The sequence below is a fragment of the Rhinolophus sinicus genome, linkage group LG17 (assembly GCF_036562045.2).
Source record: "Rhinolophus sinicus isolate RSC01 linkage group LG17, ASM3656204v1, whole genome shotgun sequence".
Taxonomy (NCBI): Eukaryota; Metazoa; Chordata; class Mammalia; order Chiroptera; family Rhinolophidae; genus Rhinolophus; species Rhinolophus sinicus.
In genome coordinates, this window is record NC_133766.1 from 6,607,289 (window position 1) to 6,631,271 (window position 23,983).

Sequence of the window (23,983 nt, forward strand, 5' to 3'; positions counted from 1 at the left end):
GATCTTATTTTAAATATGGATTTTTCTTCTGAAACTGTAACAGTGAAAAGGTCAGGTTTATGAAGCTGGAGTCCTGGAAAGAGAATGAACGATTTGTGATGCTTTTAAGAGTATCTGAGAAGATTTTTAAAATTTCTTTACATGCTTGCTCCTGTAAGAGCTTTTCTTGAAATAGCTTTGTAGATTCTCTGGATCCTGTAGTCTTTCAACTGAAAGGTTAATTGAAGCCATCACACCATTATTAGCATAAAGAAAAGAAAGGGTGGGATTATGTAAAAATGTATAAAATCAGAATACAGGGATTAGTATTTATCCTGCGGGTTTGACTAGATTTCTTCTTTTTAGAAAACATTACTCTTTGAGGAAGAGTACTTTTTAAAATAGAGGGAAAAGGAAAAACAAAACTAACCTGCAAGGACATAACACAAGGAACCTTCAAATAAAATGCTGTTCGTGGTGCCTCCTGAATTTATGATTTTTAACAACATAGGGATCTATTTCTATACTAGGTTCAAATGCCTTAAATATCCTAAATGATAAACTCGGTTATTCCTGAGTGGACTAGTTATGGAATTATGGGACTTATTTCCTGTTTACTAATTGGGAGGCAGTTGGCAGTATCTTTATAATTTTGAAGCCTCCTCCTTAACCAGACCTCTTCTTGCATCTTTTCAAGACCTAGGAAGGGTGTGAATCTGAATTGCTTTCCTCCTCCTTCCCATCTGTCCAGATCTTAGTTGCCCACTTTCCTTGTGAAGCTCGTCCTGCCCACTTCTACCCACAGTCATTTGCAGATTAAAAGGACTCTATAAAATGGAGATTATGATTGTGGATCATGTTTCGAACATTGTCTCATTAATCCCATTTAAATCTTTTCTGCAGTATGTTCAGGCTTTGAGGGAAAAGGCGATGTCTGACGTGTTTTGTCTTTGTCTCAGAGAGCAGAGTATAGTACTAGTTACACAGTGTCAGTATAACTGACTGGACGAAACTGCCTGTGTTAGTCCAGGTTCTCTAAGAAGCCTGCTGCCAACACAGGAAATATATCAGGGGAAATGCCTAGAAGAGAAAATGGGGAGGACTCTGGGAGAGCCATGGACCCTGGTGCTAGTCTGACCCCAAGGGAAAAGGAGAGGGGAGGGAGGGAGGGAGGGAGGGAGGGAGGGAGGGAGGGAGGGAGGGAGGGAGGGGAAGGAAAGTTTAGCAAGGCTGGTGGGGAGTCCTCAGTCAGAGTAGCCTGTGAGGTCCCAGGTCTCCCGGGGGTTGACCTGCCTTAGGAGTCTCACTGTGCTTAGTCATTGGCTGGGAGCAGCCCATGGTGCAAATGTAAGGATGGATTTCAGAGCACAGCAGTTGGGACCCTTGGTCAGTTATGTTACCTGCTTTTGGAGATTTGAGTGGTGCATTTTCATGGTCACCATACTGATATTTTAGATGAAAATTTCATGTATATAAACTCTAAAAAAGCTCTCTATTTTTACCATTTTGTTCTTCTGTAAAGTAATTTTATTCATAAAAATTATTCAGGCTAAGCTCCTTAAGAGCAGGGCTGTTGCTCTTCTTTATTTTATGGAAATACTTTTTGCATCTTTTTTTTTTTCCAAATCAAAAGTCGAAGAATATAAAATAAACATTCTGAATAATTTACCATAATCACATTGTAGTTTACTTATAATAGAGACATTAAAAAAATTTTTTTAAGGATATGGTAGTCTAGTTATTTTACATGTCCTTTCCTTTTTTAAAAAAACTGCATATATCAGTTCAGTTTTGAATTGTTGCCAAGGGCCTTTTTTTTTTTTTTTTTTTGAAGTGTTATATAAAAGGAAACTTACATCTAGGAATTTTGCCAGATATGTTAGGTAAGAAAATTGCTTTGTGAGTGAGTGAATATTTGTCCATCTAGCCTTCTGTGTTTGTCATCGCCAGTGCTTAGATTATTTCATGTTAGTGAATCTATTTTTAGAGCTCATGTTGATACCCTCCTTTTTACCAGCATATAGGACAAACTTAATAACCCTTTTTTAAGCCCCAATTTTTTATTATTAGAGTCAACAGACAAAATAATCCTGTCAAATTTATTTATCTATGCATGTGTGTATGTTTCCATATTTCTACATATTGTTTAAACAATCTCAGACTGACAGGAAAGTTGCAAGTACAGAATTTGGTTTCCTCTACTACTGGAGAGTGATCTACCACCATGATGCTTTGTCACCCTCAAGTACTTCAGGGTGTCTTTTACCAAGCAAGAATATTCTAGTTTAACAACATCCAAATGAGGAGCGGAATGTTGGTACATCGCTACTACCTAAGCTTTAGACTTCATTCAGGTCTCACTAATTGCCCAGATAATGTCCTTTATAGAAAAAGGATCTGGTTCAGAATCACACATTTCATTTAGTTGTCATAGCAGCTTGATTTCTTTCTATCTAGAACAGTTTCTCACCCTTTCCTTCTCTTTCTTGACCTTGGTACTTTCGAAGATTACAGGCCAGTCGTTTTTTTAGACTGGCCCTCAATTTGGGTTTGTCTGTTGTTTCCTCGCGATTAGATTCGGGTTATATATCTTCGGCAGGAATAACAGAAGACATGATCTATGCTTACTCCTTTCAGGTAGCACACTGCTGCGGTTTTTCTATTACTGGTGGTCACATCGATCACATCAATACGATTGTTTACCAGCCTTCTCCACCATGAAGTTACTCTTTTTCTCTTTGTCACTAATAAGTATTTTGTGTGAGATCATTTGTAACTGTGTAAATATCCTATTCCTCATCAGACTTTCTATTTATTATCATATTCAAATTGACCCATGAATTCTCCTTTTGTTCAGTGGATTATGTTCTCTTACTTTCACTGTTTGTTTTGGTGCTCAGATTGTCTCCAGTTGGACAGTGGGAGACTTCAAGCTGCCTTCTGTGTTCTTTTGACATAGTCTATCATTCTATGAGCACTGCTTTGCTTTCTGGCTCAAAAAAATATTCCAGGCTTATTTCTCTGCCCCAACTCTAGAATTAGCCATTCCTCCAAGGATCCATTTTTCCTTTAGTCAAAAATGGTATGAAAGCAAGATCTGCATGCTAAGTTATCTCAGTGCACAGAGCTAGGGAGTGTAGGTACATATGAATACATGTGTAGACATACATATGCATATGTGTGCACACAAACATGTGCATCATATTTTTCTTTTTTATTGAGATATAATTCAGATACTCTAAAATTCACCCCTTTAAATAAGTGTGCAATTTAGTGGGTTGTAGTATATTTACGATTTATGCAGCCATCACCACTATGGTATTTTAGAACACTGACATCACTCCAAAAAGAAACCTAAAAGTTATTCCCCATCATCTCTCCCTCTGCCTTTGGCAATTATTAATCCACTTTCCATCTCTATGGATTTGCCAGGTTTTGCTGTTTGTTACAGTAGTTTATTTGGTTGGTGACTTTTATAAACTAGTTCTATAGTCTATATTCTTTGTCATGTGTGGCCACGGAAGTCTCTGTTTGGTGGTCAGCTAACGGTTGGACAGAGATTTCCTGAAAATGCCTGAAACCAGTAAGTTTCCCAGTCTTTGCCAAGGGGCTCTGTGTGTGTGTTGAGGCATGCGTTCATTACCCAGCCAGTCTGTGACAACTCCGTCTCACCTTCACTTTCTGTTTGCGCAGAGTGTGGAAGTCAGCCAGAGTGAGAGCTTAGAGCCTTTGCAGGCCTTTCCTGAGCACCTACAAGGCATTGGCTCTGTACAGCTCTATGCATGGCCTGGCCCCCTAGATTCTCAGAAATGTGTCTGAGTCTTTCGAAGCCCTTTTGGACATCTCATTCCCCAGCTTTGCCTTTTAAGCCTTTTGATTAGTCTACGGTCTGCTCCAACTTTTATGCACCACCACAGACAGTCACAAAATTAAATAATTGCCTGTAATTGGTTTCAACAAACGCCCCTGGGAAAAAGACTTTCCACACAGATTGAGCCTTGCAGGTGGAGTTCCCCTTTGTCTTCTCAATTAATCCTAGATGCTTTCCCCAGAATCAATCTTCGTTTTTATTTTTTAGCCATATATTACTTTGACTTGTTATAGAACTTTATGTAAGTGGAACCCTGGGGTATGATCAATTTTGTGTAAAGTGTAGTTTCCACAGCATAATAATGCTAAGATTCTTCTGTGCCATGCGTATAATGAGTCATTACTTTTTGTTGCTGTGATAACCCAATCTGTTCTCTGCTTCTTTAAGCCAGCAAGACTACAGTTTGTATCCAAGCTTTAGCCATCCAGTGTGGTACCACTGGTGCCTGACCTCCAGCAAAAGCAGTGAAGATTGAGAATTTTACCCAGTTTCATTCTTTCTTTCACGTTTATTCTCTCTTCCACTTTCTTCCTGCTTTTATTTAGTTCTTCAGTGTCTTCAGTTATTCGTTTGATTTATTTGTCCAGATATAGTTTAAATTTGTTACTCACGGGAAGTTTGGTGCAATAGGAGCTACTTCTCCATTACAGAAGTGGTACCTAGATGGTTTTGAAAGTCAATCTGAGCATGCGTCTGCCCAGAAAAGTCAGGGTGGGGAGGCAAGTTTTGTATAGAGGGAAAGAATTTGGTTCAGTTCAGTTAGAGAAGGCTTAGACTAAAGCCAAACAATGCTTGGAAAAACTCCAAGGGAAAGAACTTGCTAGAGCACTGTGCTTTTCAAACTGTGAATCATAAAATGAATTTAGTAAGGGGCCTCTGAAGAAGTCATTTTTGCTACTACCCTAACCCAAAACCATAAAACAAGTAGAGAGTATGACTAATGCATTACTGATTTGCACTTTTATCCTCAGCTCTCCAGTTAGAGAATAGTCTGTGGAGTCAATGAATTCATATCTTCTCTGTCTGATGTAGTGGACCTTGATTTTCTATTGGACTTCTCTCGTAACGCAAACAAGCACATACACCACACACTTAATGTTAAATATATATATAAAGATGGATCAAACACTTGTCAGGATGGTGTCAGGGTTGATGAAGAATGATTGGCCTTTGGAGATCCGGTTTTAAGGAGTCCTCAGCTTAGACATCGTCCACGGGGAAGAGAAAGCCTTGAAAATCTACTCATCACTCAAGTGACATTCTCTGTCCTCAGCAAATCCCAGAGTTCCTTGTTTATGGGAAAGGAAGTGCCAGAGCACCCTCCACAGAGGGAGAGTATTAGAACCTTCCCCGCTTTCGTCACTTTGTGCTCCTTCTCTCTTCTCTCTGTCTATAATCCTTTTTCCGACCCCTAACACAGACACACACCTATGAGCGCTGGACAAAAGTACAGATGAAGCAATCAGAAATATAACTATAAATCAAAGAAAATTAAATAAGTAAAAGAATGCTAATCCATCTTTCAAATTTTAAAATTAGGCAGAGCTCTGGAAACTGGTGATAATGAAGAAAAGCTCCTTTCAGATTCATTAGGTAATGACTCCATCATCTAATTTTTCACTCAGTTACAAGAGAGTGTGATAATATTATCATTAACAGAAGAAGATTAAAAGAGAACAATAGTCCTCCAAAAGGCACCATTAAGAAAATGAAAAAGTAGGCCACAGGTTGGGAGAAAATATGGGCAACGCATATGTTTGACAATGGACTTTTAAACAGAATGTATTAAGAACTCCTGTGAATCAACAATAGAAGGTGAACAACCTAATTAAACAAATGGGCAAGAACTTGAAGAGATAATCACAAAATAATATATATCAACTACCTAAAAGCACATGATAATATGTTCTACATCATTAGCCGTCAGGAAAATGCAAGTCAAAACCATGGGATTTAGGGGGCCGGCCTGGTGGCTCAGGCGGTTAGAGCTCCGTGCTCCTAACTCCGAAGGCTGCCGGTTTGATTCCCACATGGGCCAGTGGGCTCTCAACCACAAGGTTGCCAGTTCAGCTCCTTGAGTCCCACAGGGGATGGTGGGCAGCGCCCCCTGCAACTAGAAATGGCCCTAGAGCTGAGCTGCGCCCTCCACAACTAAGACTGAAAGGACAACAACTTGACTTGGAAAAAAAGCCTGGAAGTACACACTGTTCTCCAATAAAGTCCTGTTCCCCTTCCCCAATAAAATCTTTAAAAACAAACAAAACCATAGGCTTTAATAAAAGGAAGGAGACTGGCAATATCAAATAGCGACAAGGATGTGAAGCAACGAGTACTCATAGTTGCTGGGTGGGGGTAATCATTGTACAGCCATTCTAGAAACAGTTTGTCATTTCTTAGGAAGCTAAACATACGCTTATCACTTGAACCTTCAGTATCCTCTCCTATGTATTTACCCAAAGAAAATGAAAACCTACATATACAAAAAGCCTTGTGTATACATAGCGGCTTTATTCACACTAGCCAAAAACTGGGGAAAAAAGCAAGTGTCCATCAACAGGAGAATGGATCAGCAAGTTGTGGTATGTGTACGCAGTGAAATAGTGCTCAGCGATGAAAAGGGATGAATGCTGATACCCACAACAGCATGGAAGGACCTCAGAAACGTGCTGCTGAGTGAAAGCAGCGGGGCACACATGAGTGTTTACACTATGATTCCATTGATAGGAAATTCTTTAAAAATGCAAAGCTAATAATATATTGTGATAAAAATCAGATCAGTGGTTGCCTGGGATTTGACTGCAAAGAGGCCTGAGGGATATTCTGGAATGATGGAAATATTCTGGAATGATGGGGTTACATAAATGACCCAACTCAAGGAATTGTGCAATTAAAATGTATGCATTTCATTAAACACAAGTTATCTTTCAGTAAAGTGTTTTTTGTTTTTTGTTTTAAGTTAAAAAAAGAATTCAAGACCCTGTGCTCTGACCCACTTTGCATATGGGAGAGGCCACACAGACCCTCCCTATGGTAATGCTTCCTGGTTATCGTCGATAACCATGGCCCTGACCGAGGCAATCTTTATCCTCCCACAATCGTAATGCATTGTAATTATTGGCACATTAAATGGAAATCCCCTCACTAAAGTGAGGAACAGCATCTGGATGGGATACACGTCCAGGACAAGACCCAAGCAGCACAGTTGGGGTATTTGTCTTTTCAAAACAAGTGTGGGAGCACCCGAATGATTCTTTGTTCTAAATCAAAGGTCGGTAAATTATGGCACTTGCTGCCTGCTTTGGTACAGCCCTTGAGCTATGAATGCTTTTTTATGTCTTAGGGGGTTGTTTAAAAATAAAAACAACAATATGCAACAGATACGTAAGTGTCCCTCAAAGCCAAAAATATTTACTCTTTTGATTTTTACAGGAAAAGCTTACTAATTCCTATTCTTTTCTCTTTGATTAGTACGCCATGCTTACTGTAACCAATTCAACCTCTTAAAAAACTTGTACACGGCATCTTTTTGTCTTAATTATAATCTCAGCAGTTCGAAGTACTAGTTAATGTATATTAAGCTATATATGTATATACTCTATAAGTATAACCTATTTCCTTTCCTCTGAAGACTAAGATGCATACTAAGTTGAATGGTATGATAGCTATTCTGCAAGGAGTGGTGTGTTTCCTGTGAGTGGGTTTCTTTGGCTCTGTACCAGCCGAGCGCGTTAGAATGCCATTAAAGATGGTGAATAGCAGAGCGCCTAATAGTAAGTGCACATGTGACATGAGGCTCTCTCTTCACCAGGTGCAAAACGTGCAGGCAGTGATAAGTGTTTCTGGTTCACCCCAGTGGAATAGATGGGAAGAGTCGTTATTTACCCTTCAGCCTCCTAGAAAGTGGGCGAGTAGTTTAGAAGGTGTTTGAGAACTTCTAGAGGTTGTAGAGGGTGATTATTTTGTCTGTAAGATGAGGGGTCTGCACTACCGACTCAGGAGTATGAGATTTCCGCTGCAGTGTTCATTAGAACTCCCATGTCAACTGGAGGACCATCCCACCCTCTCCCTTCCTTCGCGCCTGCCTTCCATGATCTCATTTGTCTGATGAGACCATAAAGGATCTTTTTAAATTAATTTAGGTGCTCTGAGCGTCTCTTTACTCCAATTTCTAAAGACAATCCTGGGGATAATGAGACATCTGGAATTGCTTTAGGAAGTGCACCGCCTCTTTGGGGGACCCCTCTGTGCTAGTCACCCCCACATTCAAGTGGAAGGATCAGTGAAGTCGTGGCAGAGAGCCCAACAGAAAGTCAGCAGCCTGATGTGAGCTAACACGTACGTGAAAATCTGAAAATGTTTATGAGCCTTCTTTCTCTCCGTCTTTTCTCTAGGCCTATTCCGTCTACGATGAAGATATCGGGTACTGTCAAGGGCAGTCTTTTCTTGCTGCTGTATTGCTGCTGCATGTAAGTAATTTTCCATGTAATAAAAATAAACTTGCTGCCAAGTTTATTTTATTTTCTGCGTGGTTTTGTTTTCCCTTCTTATTTTCCATGTGCCTGATGGAGATTGCACTTGGCATGTCTTTTTAAAATGTACCTTTGGTGATAAAGTAAGAGATAAGATGTCAAGAACGGGACAGTTTCTCAATAGAATTAATTTTATTGGCGAGAAGGGAATAAATTGCTTGCTTGGAGTTATTTTTAACTAGAACCCTACAGAATTAAAGAGGTCAACATAACTGCCCAATATGAGCAGGACAGGACCATTAGGAAGGAATGTGACAAGGAAATCTTTTGTCTTTTCTGTGATTTATTTTTGTATGTTCTCTTTTTTCTCAGCCACCTGTATTTAACAGAACGTTTCTTGAGCATCAGTTGTCAGTACTGGGCTAGGAAGTGGCATTACAAATATGAATAATTTATGATTTGTGTTCTCAGAGGCCTCATGGTCCACAGATAATGTAGGCACATACTTATTCTTTTTACTCTTTGTGTCTCTATTGATTTTTCTTTTTTTCTTTTTTTTTTTATTAGTTTCAGGTGTACAAAAGAATGTAATAGTTAGATATTTCATCCCTCACAAAGTGATAACCCCTCCCCCAATCTACTACCCCTCTGACATCGTATATAGCTATTACAATTCCATTGACACAGTTCCTATGCTGTACTCTATATCCTTTGCGTGTGTGTGTGTGTGTATGTGTGTGTGTATAATTATAGTTGACATTCAGTATTATTCAGCTTCAGGTGTACAGTGCAGTGGTCAGGCATCTATACCGTCCGTGAAGTGGTCTCCATAATAGGACAAGTGCGCATCGGACATCCTACAAAATCTTTACAACATTATAGATTATGTTCCCCAGACTGTCTTTCATATCCCCGTGGCAATCCTGTGAATACCAATTTGTGCTTTCTAATCCCCTCACCTTCTCCCTCATCCCCAGCCCACTGTGTTGATTTTTCTGGTGTTCACTAAATAACTTACAGTGTGCTTAGCGAAAGTGACACACAGAGCAAGAGAATAGAGGGAATTACCCAACCTAGCTCTGCTGGAACTCTAAGGAAAGACTTTTTAGAGGAGATAGTAGCTTTGCCAAGATAGAAATAATTGAGTTTGGGAGAGACCAGACGGGTCAGGGAGGGGGTAGAGTAGCGATTGCCAGACAAAAGGAACAATAGGAATAAATGTATGGAAACACAATGGAGCACAGCATGTAAAGGGAACAATATGAAATACAATTTCTATACAGTTGCTATAGGAATTGTACGCAGGGAGAGGTCAGCTGGGCAAGGACCATTCTGAAGACTTTGTAATAATGTTAAGAAATGTGGGCTTTATTGTAAAGCTATTGAGGAGCCGTTGATGAGTTTGAAGCAAGGGAATGGCAATCAGAGGTTTATTTCCCATAAATTCTTGTTATACCCATGCAGAGCGTGGAACTGAAGAGAATAAGCTGCCATTTAGGAAATGTTAAGCTACAGGAGAGATGTTGGAACCCAGAGAAAGAGAAACAGAATTAAGAAACATGTAGGAGGCAAAATTGGTAGATTTTATAGGTGGGTTGACAAAGGAAAGGTTAAAGGTAACATGCCTACTTTTCCAGCTATGGTGACTGGATGAACTGTGGTATTTTGAGCTGAGATAGAAAAAATACATCCATGGAGATTGAATGGAGAAAAAAGGTTAGGAACTGACGATGAATTTTGTTCTGAATTCTTTGCATCTGGTATATTTGGGGGATATCTGTGTGAAGCTATCCAGCAACCCGTTGGATACTGTAGACTGATACTGAGGGAAATGAAAGCTGAAATTCCAAGAGTGGACCAGATCATCTAAGAAGCATCGATAGAGTAAGAAGAACAGCACAGAGCCCAGGGATGCCAGATATTTAAAGAGCTGATGAGGAAGAGGAATCCTTGAAGAATTTCTGGATTTTCAGTAGGGAGGAAGCAATGTATAATGTCAAATGCAGGGGAGAGATCCGGCAAGTTTAAAACGAAAACATGTCTTCTACATTTGCATTCTGGAAATGAAAACAGTTATAGTAGCTTCATGGTGCTAGTTCTGATAACTTGATTCTGATGATAATGACATACAGTGGTAGTGGGATTATTCACTTTACTTAGCTTTGAGTTTGAGTTCTTCCTCTGCTCTAGTATTACCTGTTCTTCTTGATATTGTCTTTGGCACCCCTCCTTCTTGATAATTCCATAACCCATCTTCTTGGGATGCCCTGTGGTAATAAAGCACTTTGTGGTCAAATTCTCGGAGCCCTTGTTCTACTACTAAACCTACCTAGTATCTAGAATAGTCAGCTCCATATCGCAAGGAGCTGGAGATCTAAGCAGGGACATGGATGTATATTCACCAAGGGTCAGAGCCATTGTCCTTCTGAAAGGAGCCTTTACAGTAATTCTGATGAGAAAGGAACCTTTATAGTAACACCGCCATGAGGGAGAAGCGTTGTCTTCTACAAAGTACTCTTGGAGTATATCATGGTTTAGTATTTTGGACCTGTAGCCCTGTTAAACACATTATAATATGTTGATTAAAATTCAGTGAGAAGAATATCTGAGAAATATGTTCTGAGATTTAGCAGAGGTTTAGTTAATTGTAAGATCATATTTATTTGGAAACACCTCCTCCTGAAAAAAAAGAGAGAGTGAATCAAATAACTAGAAAGTCAAATACCCAGAATTTTTTCTACATTATCTCTTCTATTATAAAGGTCACTTGGCAAGTCGGCTATTGTAAACTTATTCAGCAAAATTGCTTCCAAAGTATGTCACAAGATGGATAGAAATTCAGTCTAGGCTCTTATACTTTCTACATTAAGAGAATTGTGCAGTTGTTGCCATGGCTTATAAAATAACTGGAAATACAGAAATGACTTCAGAATTCTTGAGGAAAGATGAACTGATATTCAACATACTGCCTTTAAATGAAAAACATACTGTAGTTTTTAATTGACAGTATGTATGATATTTCTGTTAATCAGCATATTTCATTAACTGACCAATCCATCCCATTTACCAATTTGTATAGGAGAAGTTCACTGTCATTTTTTCTTCCATATTTTGGCCTCCATGGTTTAAACAGGTAGAAGAATACGGTCTAGCTTAAATAATTCATCAAACACACTATCTCAGGTTCCAGGGAGATACGTTATTGAGGTCTTACTGACTAATTTTTTATCAGTTACATAAGCTATGGCTTCCTTTTGCTGCCAGACATCCCTTGGCAGCTCCGTATTAATCACTGTCAGGACCTGCTTCTTTTTGGGATGCTGCCTTTTCCTCACCTATGGTCATTTATATTTCACATTCACTGCCGGAGAGGAAAGAAAGACCAAAAATGAAAGTATGTGCAAAAACAAAAGTTGATAATTTTTAAGTGTTTTCATGTCTAAGTAGTTTTAAGAAATTATTAGCTTCTCCTGGTGCTTGGAAATTTCCAGATGCTTTGATAATAACTTTGTAACTTGTCATAATTTAAGCAGTGGAAGAATTTACTGTTTATCCCAATAGATGCTGTTTTACCTATTGATGAAATTACAAGAAATTTATCATTTAGAGTTGGAGAAAAATGTTATGGCACAGATTGCTGGTCACCATTATAGTTTTCACCTCACCGGCCTTTAAAATTAAACATGCAATAATAATCAGTCATATCATTATTATGGTGTTAGTCTTTGCTTAATTGGAACTATAATAAATAATGTATTTTTATAGATTTCATTTATTTGAAAACCCATGTAAAATATTTTAGATAATTTTTAATCCAACATACTTTTCTAACATTCATTGCCAAGCAGCTGAAAATTTTTCTTATTGAATATATACTTTCTTTAGACCTTTAGAAAAATCATGCTCCTTTTGAAGGTTTAAGTTACTATTTGCATACTAATATTGGCATGTGTGGAAGTTTTCCAGCTATAAAAATGTATTATTTTTGCATAATCCAGAATGTTTAAAACTATTGAATTTTTTAATAAAATCTTTGACTAGGCATAGCTCCTTTGGAAACAATTTTGCCTTTATCTGATAAAAACATACATACTCAGCAATTCCACTCCTAGATATATACCTTAGTCAAATTTATGTACATGTACATGTATTAAAATTGTCCTACAATCAGTGTTTATAATAGTCAAGCAATTCAAATGCACACTGATATCTAATACTAGAATTATAATTAGACATTAAAATGGATAAGTTGTGGTCTATTTATGTAGTGGAACACTATACAGCCATGACAAACAAATGTTTTATGCTACATAGGTTCATGTGAATGACTCAGACAAACATAAAGTTTAATAAGAAAACAGTATATTTGGTATCCTTTGATGTGATTCCATTTAGTGTAAAGTTCGATCACAGACAAAACTAAAGTCTATTTTTAGGATGCTACATAGCTGGAAAAACTAGAAATTATGCCAATGACATGGTTACTGTTGAAGTCAGGACAGTGATGTCTCCGAGGAAAAACGGGGCGTCGTGATTGGGAAGGGACCACAGGGGTCTTCAGAAGTGTTGACACTATTCTATTGCTTAACCTGTTTTACTCTGTAATCAATTATCCACGGAAGAAGAAAGTTAACTTTTATATATTTTTCTGTGTGGTTTATTTCAAAATAAAATAAGGTTTAAAAATTAGGAATCCTTTAATGAACCCTCCCCTCAAAAACAAGACAGGCTTAGGATAAGATTTAACCAATAGACCTAAGAAATCAGAAGCAGAGTTTTTTCTTCTTAGTTTTTCAGAAAACTCAAGATTCTACAGACAAGGTAGAAGCTTCCTAGTTTATATATGTATATGTATATGTATATGTATATGTATATGTATATGTATATGTATATGTATATATATGTATATACACATACATATATACATATATATAATATATATGTATATGTATATGTATATATATGTATATACACATACATATATACATATATATAATATATATGTATATGTAAAAATATTTGTGCTGTTGTGTTATTCAGAATTCTCTGCTACGTGACATAACCTTAGTTCAAAATAGCTTCAATTAAAAAGGAAACCTTTTGGCTCACATAACTGGCAAGTCCAGGGCAGAGATGATTTTGACCTGGTTGGATTCCAGAGATCACATTTTGTCATCAGGAATCTGAGTCTCTGCTGAAATTTTCTTACCTTAATTAAATGGGCAGGTCACAGAGTGGGCAACACAGCTGCTGACTGGCCTGGTTTCATATCCTTTCATTTTTACAACTTCATTTAAAAGGACCATCTTTTCCTAAAGGTCCTGCATTAAAAAAAAAAAAATCCCTGGAGGACTCTAATTGGACAGCTTTGGGCACCTGCCATCCGTGAATCAATTACTAGGGCCAGGAAGTTAGGCTATTCTGATGGGCCTGGACCAGGCCTCGAGTCCACCTCACTTCTGACAGTGAGCTGAATCAGTTCCTCCTGAACAATGAACGGTTTTCCTAGAAGAAAAGGAGGTTTGCGACCAAACGATAGGGAGAGAGGATGCTAGACAGAAACATCACATTGTCTTATAGTGATATCCTTACTACAAGAGTTTTAGTGGATTTTTAAAACAAGTCCTTTTATACTCCCAAATCACTTTTTTCTTAAAATCCAAGAAATTTTCCTGTTCTGAGTTAATTCTTGCATCGGTGCTTTGGAGCCTTTTCCCAGTATCTTCTCTCTGTCCTGTAAACATACTCGTCGTATTCAAGACATTTTACCTTAAAAAAAAGAAAAATCCTCTTTGGTCCTCCCATTTAGCTATCTCAGGTTTATCTGCCCTTTCAAAGCCGAATTCATTCATAGGATAGTAAATTGCACAACTATGAATTTGATGTGGTTTAATCCCTTTCATGTTATATTACCCTTGAGCAAGTTTCCTAAGCTCTCTGAGCTTTAGATTTTTCATTTCTAAAATGGGAATAATACTATCTTTCTAAGGTCTTTATGAATATTGAATACCTTATATTATGAACATAAAGAGTCTTATTTTATATCTGACACAAAAAGAGTGCAGCCCTGGGATTAAAGCCAGGCTTTACTTAATAGATGTGTAGTTACTGGCAATTCACTTAACATCTTTGAACTTCACTGGTCTAATATTTAAAATGTAAAAATAATATCTATTTACAAGGTGTGATAAGAAAATACAGTGAATGTTTAAATTAAAAATTAGTTACAGTAAAAGACACACTGTCATTAATCCCCCTCAAAATACCTCTACTCACTTCGAACACAATTATCCCATCATTCTTGCTACTTTCTGAAGTAGTTCTGGAAGTCCTCTTTTGTGAGTGTCTTTGATTGCGCTGTTGTGGCTGCCTCGATGTCCTGAATTGATTCAAAACATTTACCTTTCATAGTCATTTTGACTTTGGGGAAGAGCCAGAAGTCGCAGGGTGCCAGATCTAGTGAATAAGGTGGATGAGGACACACCGTAATGTTTTTATTTGACAGAAATTGCTGTACCAGAAGCGATGTGTGACACGGAGCCTTTCCATTGTGATCACAAAATACGGTGAATGCTGCTGCCAAGTGCCATCCAGTGGAAAAGCAGGGGTCTTCAATATGGGAAGTGGCACGTCAAACTTTAGTAACAGTGACAAGTTTCAACTTGTTCAGTGCAGTCGGGTGTGAACTATGGTTGAGAGAAGGTATGTTTGAAAGTGAGCTATAAATCATTTTCCATCATGACAACGCTCTGTGTCACAGCAGTTTCTGTCAAATAAAAACATTACGATGTGTCCTCATCTACCTTATTCACCGGATCTGGCACCATGGGACTTCTGGCTCTTGCCCACAGTCAAAATGATTCAGGACATCGAGGCAGCCACAACAGTGCAACTAAAGACACAAAAGAGGACTTTCAGAATTGCTTCAGAAAATGGCAAGAACAATGGTATAAGTGTGTTTGAAGTGAAGGGATGTAGTTTGAGGAGGATTAATGGCAATATGTCTTTTTCTGTAATATATTTTTTAATTTAAACATTTTTTAATTCAAACATTATCGTTTGATCACACCTTGTATTTGGTAAGGATCAACTAGGATCATAAATGAATGCCTCTAATAATGGTAACTGCTGCTTTCTTTCTAACATTAATAATTATTTGCACAGCCAATTTTCTTTTGGACCCTGGTCCCATTGGTTATATCGATCACACGTAGCAGACTAATATGTTGTGCGGTATGTTTTATGGTTTATAAACAGACATTCAATTTAAATGTATTTTAGCATATATTTGACTTAAAAGGAAAATAAACAGCTAGAAAATTTCATTTAATTTGCTTTTCAATGTGTAAACAGAAAATGAAGACTTATGAGCTTATGATTTTCAAAATAGTCACTAGCCTCCACCTTTGCTGAAGAAAATTCAAAAAATCATGGAATGTTCAGTGCCTTCTCAGAAAAAAAGGTAGATTGATTACACAAAAATGTGAAAACACAATCACGTAGAATAGAAATTTTAGTTTTATCCTAATAAGGGGATTATTTTAAATTATCAACATTTAATTTTACTTCACAAAACGTCCTGATGTGCGTTCATTCTGGTGCGTCTTAAAGACTTGGAAGGCCTTAGAGCGGCTTTCTTTATGGTTCGCTGCAGACAGAAGCAGTGACGCGTGGAGACTGTCTCCATTCAGTGATTATCTTTGTTAGTACAGATGGCAATCAATACTTGTTACCAAACAGTGCTTATGTCACGCTTGACTCTTAGATTGTACGTGTGAAGCAGGTATTTGGGTTTGTATTTCAAAGAGCCATGGATGACATTTTGATACCTTAAATTACAAGATTTTAATGTTTATTTCCTCCGTTCCCGATAAAACAACACTGATTCCATGACTAAGCCTCCATAACAGCAGAGATGCATATTCAGTGTTAGAGGCCCACCGTGCTCCAACTTAATATTTTATTTAAAAATATATCGCTCAGTGATTTATTTTTTTGTACTTTAGACTAATTGCATATCAATGATAAATTGGATTGCCTAGTTCAATGAAATACTCATCATTATAATAAGTTAAATCATTATTTTACTGCTTTTTTTAAAAAAAGTAGGCAGATGCCACAATACTACCTAGTGGGGGAACCCACTCTTGTAATAAGGTGAGGTTTGATAGTACAACTAGAATTAGGTATTGCTTCTGAAATCTTGATTGATTTTCTTTATGCTAATTAAGGGATAAGCTTAATAGCCAATGCAAAGTACACATCTATAAAAGTTTCTTATGTCTTGCATTTGTAATAATATTAAAAGAAATCAAGTACTTTTATAATTATGTTTGGCTGCCCCATGCTTCCACTTTCACTCCAAATTGTTTCCTTCTGCATTTTTGTTGACTCTTACCTTTGCAGCTGACAACAGATTGCCCTGCTTGTTGAAATGCTTTCATTGATAAAGGCAGATATATTCAGAGTTTATGGTCGTGTTGCTGTATATCACTTCCCATTTATTTTTTAGTATTTGATGAGTTACAGTAATGGCCAAATACTGCTAAAGCTACAGCAAGGTCCCTATTACCCCGCGTGTTATTGGAATTATGATGTTTATTTGCATTGACAAAGCTAATAATTTATTGTTGTCAGTAAATTGTCCTACCATTATTGAAGTTATTAGTGGCTATCAAAAAAATGATTATTATTCACGATTTTCAAAATATATTTTCCTATCATATATCTTATGTTTTACAATACCATCAATCTAGGCTCAGCCTTCACTCCATGTTATTGGCGTTTTAATAAGGTATAACATCTTCCTTAAACATGCATTGTCTTACCTTCAAAAGCAAAATACCATTATGTCAATATGTGAATTTCCTTTTTTCTGCAATGTAAATGTCAATCAGTATATGTTTTTTTAGGCATATTTTATACATTTTTAGGTATTTGTTTCCATTTTAAAAATCTTTGACATTTTTGCTAAATTTTATATGCTTACTACTGATAAGGAATACATTAATTGAAGAAAGAAATATACCTCAAGAACCTTAGACATGCTAAATAGATTCCATTTCGTCTTTAAACTGGGAGAAGGTAGCATTTCCACTTTCCTAGGCACTATACATATTTCCATTACTCTCTCACTCATTTTGTTAGCATTCCTTTTCTGTCTTCATTTTTAGTCAGTTTTATGATGAGATAATATCTGAAATCCCATAAGAGTTTATTAGAGCTGACCTTAGTCTTCACAGATGGCCAGTATTGATTCTACCCCAGCTGGACTGGTATTTTATAGGTTTAGCCTACTATTTTCATGTGGCACATGAACTAACTGAAAATCAAAACCTTGGCTGTATTACTAAAGCTAGACATGAAGGATACTAATTCCAAGACTATCTTCCTCCCCCAAATATAAGTATATGTTTTAAATAAAGGTTGTGGGCTAGGATTGTCAGTTTTATTTTTTTAGGGATGAAGTTTAAACTTTCAAAAATTTTGTTTTGAAAAACATTTATTAAATATATTGTTTTTGTATATGTGTGTGATAGACAGAGAGGGGTAAGGCAAGGGGAAGGGGGAGAAAAGATGAGGGAGAGAGAGAGAGAGAAAAAGAGAGAGAGAGAGAGAGAGAGAGAGAGAGAGAGAATTTAAGCTCCAAGCCTAAAAGCAGAGCAGAGATTTATGTTTATTTGTCATTTTCCTGAATTATTTGTCCTGGTCTAGCCCATACCCAGCTAGCCTTGTACGTGTACTCTAGCTGTAGTGATATCTTAATTCCTCATCCACACACCCAACTTCCCCTATCCCAAGACTTCTGTGTCCGTATCAAACTCCAGTAGAGTTCCTGCTTACTTTGGGAAGGCCTACATCTTTCCCTCTGTATCCCCAGGGCCTACTGACCACAGTGCATTCATCTCATGTTCAGTGGCTGCATGCATGAATGACCGAAGGCATTTAAGCCTTTTCTGCACTTTAACGGTTCTACCACAGTTAAGGAAATAAAGGTTCATCCCCTTTATAAAATGATACCAGATGGTAAAATATTCAAGAAATCATCATCATTCACTTAGAAAGAGGGGGACAGAAAGTGACTTCGTTGCTCTGGGGCTGGGTGCAGTTATTAACGTGCCGCTTTCTTGTTGAGCCGTTTTCATAGAGATCAGAGAGGCTGAGAACTGGTGGTAAGAGGATTGTAGACCATGTATGTGCAAGTTAGTGTCACTGGAGGCTTCCGTGGCAGATTTGCTAACGGAGAAAAGAATGCAGGGTACTTATGTTCTAAATAACTGAATATAAGTTTAAAAATGTTTGCTGACTTGAACATCTGGGGTCAAAGTCAAGGCCCGAAACAGTTCGTTGATAAACTAGAAGTAAATAAATACTTAGAGAATCAAAAACGGTAACAGCTAAGTGTACTTATTTAACTTCAGGAGATTTTATTTAACTGTTTTGTGTATTTCAGGGTTTGTAAGTAGAAAATAGAAGGGGCCAATTTGTATAGGAACTTAAATAAACAATTACATTTCTGAGTGGGTAAATAGAACTCTACGTGGTTCAGTTATTCAGGCAGGAGGTTAGCCTAACAAAGGTGTCAAATACCATAATCAGCCAAGGTCAGACTTTCAAAGGAGTGACATTTAAAGTAGATGTTTACATAATAGTTACTTGCCAGGACAGTGAGTAAGGACAGCCTTTTCTTTTTGCTTGGTGCAATTTCTAGAACATTGGCTATGTCTCTCTCAATTCTTTCAGCTTATTGATACCACAATTTAGAGCTTGTTTCTCTGATTTCAGACTTCATTCTCTGTTCAGATAAAAATACCTGTGAGAGGGTATATTAGATGTTATTGGTCATTTAAATCTTAATGATAGAAGTGCATAAAATTCTTTTCAGAAAACTTTCTTTTGTTTTTTTTTCTTCCCCTTCTTCCACCACCATCCCCCCCCCCCCCCCCCCCGTTCAAGCCATTGTTTCTCAGTCTAGTTGTGTAGGACACAGCTCCCAGGCCCATGTGGTATTACGAGCCTTGTGCTCCCCCCGGCGAGGCAGTCGGTTGGTTGGACGCTCACAGCTGTTCACAGCAGCTGTCTCCAACCTCTGGCTGCTCAGGGCAGCCCAGCTCCAGGGAGAGCTGTTGTTCACAATCTTAGCTGTAGGGGGTGCAGCTCACTGGCCCATGTGGGAATCGAACTGGTGACCTCGGTGTTAGGAGCACGGCGCTCCAACCACCTGAGCCACCGGGCTGGCTCCTGAAAACTGTTTTTTATAGAAAGAAGCATAACAACGTCAAGAAGAGGGAGGACAATATCACATTGCACTATCTGTCAAAACTAAAAATGCATTTATCCTTTAACCCAGAGATCCCTCTTTGGGAATATTATTGAGGAAAAGAAAAAAGAGCAAGATGTATAACAATGTATATAGAATACTATACTTTGTGTAGAGAAAGGAAAAAAAAATAAGATGTGTAATTCTTTTGTTGGCATAAAGAAACACTGGCAGGAAACATGAAAATTATTTAAGAGTAGTTATAAAGTTATGCAACCAGGGGGGCAGGCAGGCACAGGGATTAATATCAAGGGGATAGAGAAGAGGGAGGTTTTTACCTTTATATGCTTTTGAATTGTTTGGATTTTTGAATCACATGCCTGTATTACCTATTTGTAAGATGACTTAATGAAGGAATGAATGAATGAAAGGATAATTAAAATCCACAAAAGAGGAAAATTCATCCACAGGCTTTGAAGGCAGGTTTTACCTATATCACTGCAGGAGGCTGCCTCTGAACAGCTTAATTCACTAGAGGGCTTCAACCATTAATGTGGGAGACAAATAACATGAAGAAAATTGTCTGACATCCTGGCCAAATGCCATTCAGTCATATTCTGTATTTGTTTTCCTGTAGATGCCAGAGGAGCAAGCATTCTGTGTTCTGGTGAAAATCATGTATGACTATGGTTTACGAGACCTCTACAAAAACAACTTTGAAGATCTTCATTGCAAATTCTATCAGTTGGAGAGACTAATGCAGGTAAGTAAAATTTTAGAGCTTTTATCACTCAGGGATTGGTTGAGTTATAGAAAAAAAATCTAATAAAACTGATGAACAATAACGATTTGTGAAAGTTTAATGGAATTCTACAGAAAATGCAAGTAGATTTGGTTTCTGACCAATATCTACATTGTTCTTCATATTACAAAATATTTATTTAACCATTTGACCATTTTAAAAACAGTTTTCCATTTTAAACATTCAACTGTAATACACTTTGAAGTGTGAATATAGTGAGTTAAGTCAGTGAAGAGATTGCTGAGTATTATTTGTAAAGAAATGAAGATATTGACATAATAAAAGTTGAAATACTTGAGAGCTTTCTCTGTGTTAATTAGTACCAGTACCATATTTAAGTCCACATGAAGAGAACACTTGGATGAGACAGAAAGATATTGGTAAGAGAATTAAAAAACACCTAAAATATTATAGTGTAGGGATGTACTTTAAAATTTTCCCCACATAATTTCCTAATCTCAACCAATATTATTACTATTTCATAATATGTATATATAAATTTATATATTTGAGAAACATTCATATATATGTCAAACATTACATAATAAAAAAGATTGTGAGCAAGGGCAAACTTATGGACTAGTGTTGATAAAAGGAATCAGAGTAGCTTTGAAATTCCACCTGAGGTTAGAAATCTTACATTTATGATGGATCTGTATGAGGTTGTGGGAACCTAAGAGAAATGTGAAAAAAAATACGTGAACGGATTGATTCCATATTGGTGAAAGTGAAGTGGTTGGGGAGAAGGTTAGTGGAATGGTGCAGAAGACACAGAGGAGCGCATTGACGTGCCCTGTCAGAAGCTCCATCGGTGTCTGAAGAGGGAAGTGAAGCCAGAGGAGACTATAAGAATGGGGCACTGGGAACGGAGAGATTGCAGTGAGGTTGAGGACAGCTTTACTGGGAGAAGGGGTGTAGGAGGGTGGAAGACCTTCAATGTGAAGAAGAAACAGACGGGTGGAGGGATGTCAAATGAACTATAAGCACGATGACAAATGAGCATGGAGGGGGGGAAAGATTGTATAGAAGAATCTGGCAACTGTGGACATTCAAAGCAATAGGCTCTTTTAGAGATTTAATTCTTCCAAGTAAGTATTTGGGATAATTCGCATTTCACCTTGCATGTACAGAAGTGCTATTTTTTTCAAAGGTCACAATTCTTCAGCGCTTTGAGAGTCAAATAATTGCACCTGATAAATGAATAGCAAGTTCACGGTGCTATGAAGAAACCCAAACACATTTTCTGTTAGCACTTCTTGTCTGTTAACTGGATGAGCACTGGACCCCCCCATTTAAAGTACTAGATGGGCACATTTGGGTGGTTTTCAAAGAGCATCTCGTGCAAGGAGTGGATTTTTTTGTATTTGTTTCTGCTGTCTATACAAACAACACTAAAGTGGGTTTTTACATAGCGCTGCCTTTGTCTTTCAGTTACGGGAATACCATGCTAACGCTTTGCACTGTGCCTTGTATTCTCCTGAAAAGCATTTACTTGCATAACTAGGGAAAAAAGACAAAGCTAGCATAAAGTCGTTTTAAGGAGACATTCAATTTCATGCATTATACATGTGCCACTTCTGTACTTCGCCACTTTTTCTAATATAGCGAAGATAGGTTTTTAACAATTTGGATACGTTTCGGTCTTCTCTAAATTGTCAAAAAAAAATACACTGAAGTGGTATCGTAGAGCCAGATGATGTTGACATTAAATACATTTCTTTCCTAGTGAGGTAGGAGTTGGACCCAAATGGGGGACTGTCACTGGGTCTTGGTGTCATGGTATTCCTTAGACGGCGGGTGGGTTCTCTGTCAGAGCGAGCGTTTCCCAAGGGAACAAGACCAGTCAAGTGAGCAAGAGATGATCTTTGTTATTTGTTCCTAACAGGTCTGTCTGTATTTTCCTCAGTGATCTGTCATCTCCCTAATTCTCATCTCCTGTCATCACTTCTGCGTAGTTCCATACAATTCAGGGAAGGCTGCAGTACATTCAAAGTGTTCGTAGAAAGCTTGCCATACATTGCAGTCGGGGCAGGAAATAAAGCTTCTTCAGTGTTCTGTTCCCTAAATTTCCCACTTTGACTTTTAGGAGCAGTTACCGGACCTGCACAGCCATTTCTGTGACCTGAACCTGGAAGCTCATATGTACGCGTCTCAGTGGTTTCTGACTCTTTTCACTGCCAAGTTCCCACTTTGCATGGTCTTCCACATCATTGACCTACTGCTCTGTGAGGTACAGTGACACCCATCTCTCCTGCCTGAGCCAAACGGAAAAGAGTGCCACTCACAGTGGTTCCCGTGCTCTTTTGTTCTTTCTTCCTGTGACTCGAAGCCATAAATACTGACCGAAAAGTTCCGTTTGCCTTTTTCAGTAAAGACTATTTGAATTGCAATTTTATTATTTGTGAGAAATGAGAATATGAAGGCATATGTAATTCCTAGGAAGTAAAATGAGTAAATTTCTATAATTAAATTCATAATAAGCCTATATCTCTGTAGTAATGGGTTACTAATATAAAGGACCTTGAAAGTTAAATGAATTTAGGATCAGGTTTTTGTAATGGTAATGCATTATATTCTGAGTGAATATAAATGAAAATTTTATAGTAATTAAACCTTCCGTTCATAAGATACCTCTCTGTATATGATGTTTGAGATTCCTACCAGAAAATAGAGAAATGATAAAGTTTCTGCGTCATATAACTATATTTTTAGACAGTAGAATATTTCAAAAATTAGTTTGCACAATTTCTTAAGTATCTATAGTATTTATTTATTTATTTTATTGCTTTTAGTTTGTTAGATGGCTACACTTATTTACTTTACTGTTTTGAAGAAATAAGCAGTATTACACATACATACCACAGGTACTGACCATCAAAATGTTTGACAGTCTTAGCAATGATGGGAACTTGCTGGATGAGAAGAATTTTTTTAAATTGGGAATATAAATGTATATAAAATATACTTGTCTTAAATTTAAAAGCTGGAGTAATTCATCAAAAGTACAAGCCTAATGTAATCTAAACAGTTTTGTATTACGATATTACTTTTCTTACATAAAGTTTCCTCTTTCTTAAAAGAAAAGTCTATTTTAACCACCCTAGGAGCTAGAAATTTAATTATAAAAATAAGATTTAAAAGGAGGAAATGTATAAGCTATATAAAGCATAACGTTATTTCTCAGCTTACTACAGCAGTAACTATTATATATTCAGGCATAGCTGGGTTTTGCTTTTCAGAGCTGCTAGTTGGCAGTTGCCCAGTACTTGAAGGGTGCAGAGCATTTTGTAGGCATGTAAGATTTTTAAGCATTTGCAATATGTTTTGATAAAGGGTCAAGCGACTTGCCGAGGGTTACACAATTAGCTCTCAAATTCTGAATATATAACAGCTAGAGAACCTGACTGATAACACATTAATTCTCCTACTTGTTTTACTTACAAATTAGTTTCTAAAATTCCTATCTGAATTTACTTATAGGAAGAATGGAGAATTAGGAGCTAAAGCCTTATTCAAAGTCAAAATGGTGCTCACTAGAATAGTGACTTTCTAAAATTGTCCCTACCTGATATTAGAGTATCATCCCTGGGTCTTCTGGAACC

General features: G+C 37.4%; 1 protein-coding gene across 4 annotated transcripts in view; it reads left to right on the plus strand.

The window, feature by feature from the left end:
- The window catches only part of RABGAP1L (RAB GTPase activating protein 1 like), a 423,826-nt gene that overhangs the window by 242,435 nt on the left and 157,408 nt on the right, over window positions 1–23,983 (plus strand). For all 4 annotated transcript variants that reach the window (XM_019725918.2, XM_074322089.1, XM_019725841.2 and 1 more), the window contains exons 15-17: window positions 8,242–8,316; window positions 20,217–20,342; window positions 22,468–22,611. In XM_019725918.2, coding sequence (XP_019581477.2) covers window positions 8,242–8,316; window positions 20,217–20,342; window positions 22,468–22,611 — 345 coding nt within the window. The remainder of the gene's footprint in view (window positions 1–8,241; window positions 8,317–20,216; window positions 20,343–22,467; window positions 22,612–23,983) is intronic.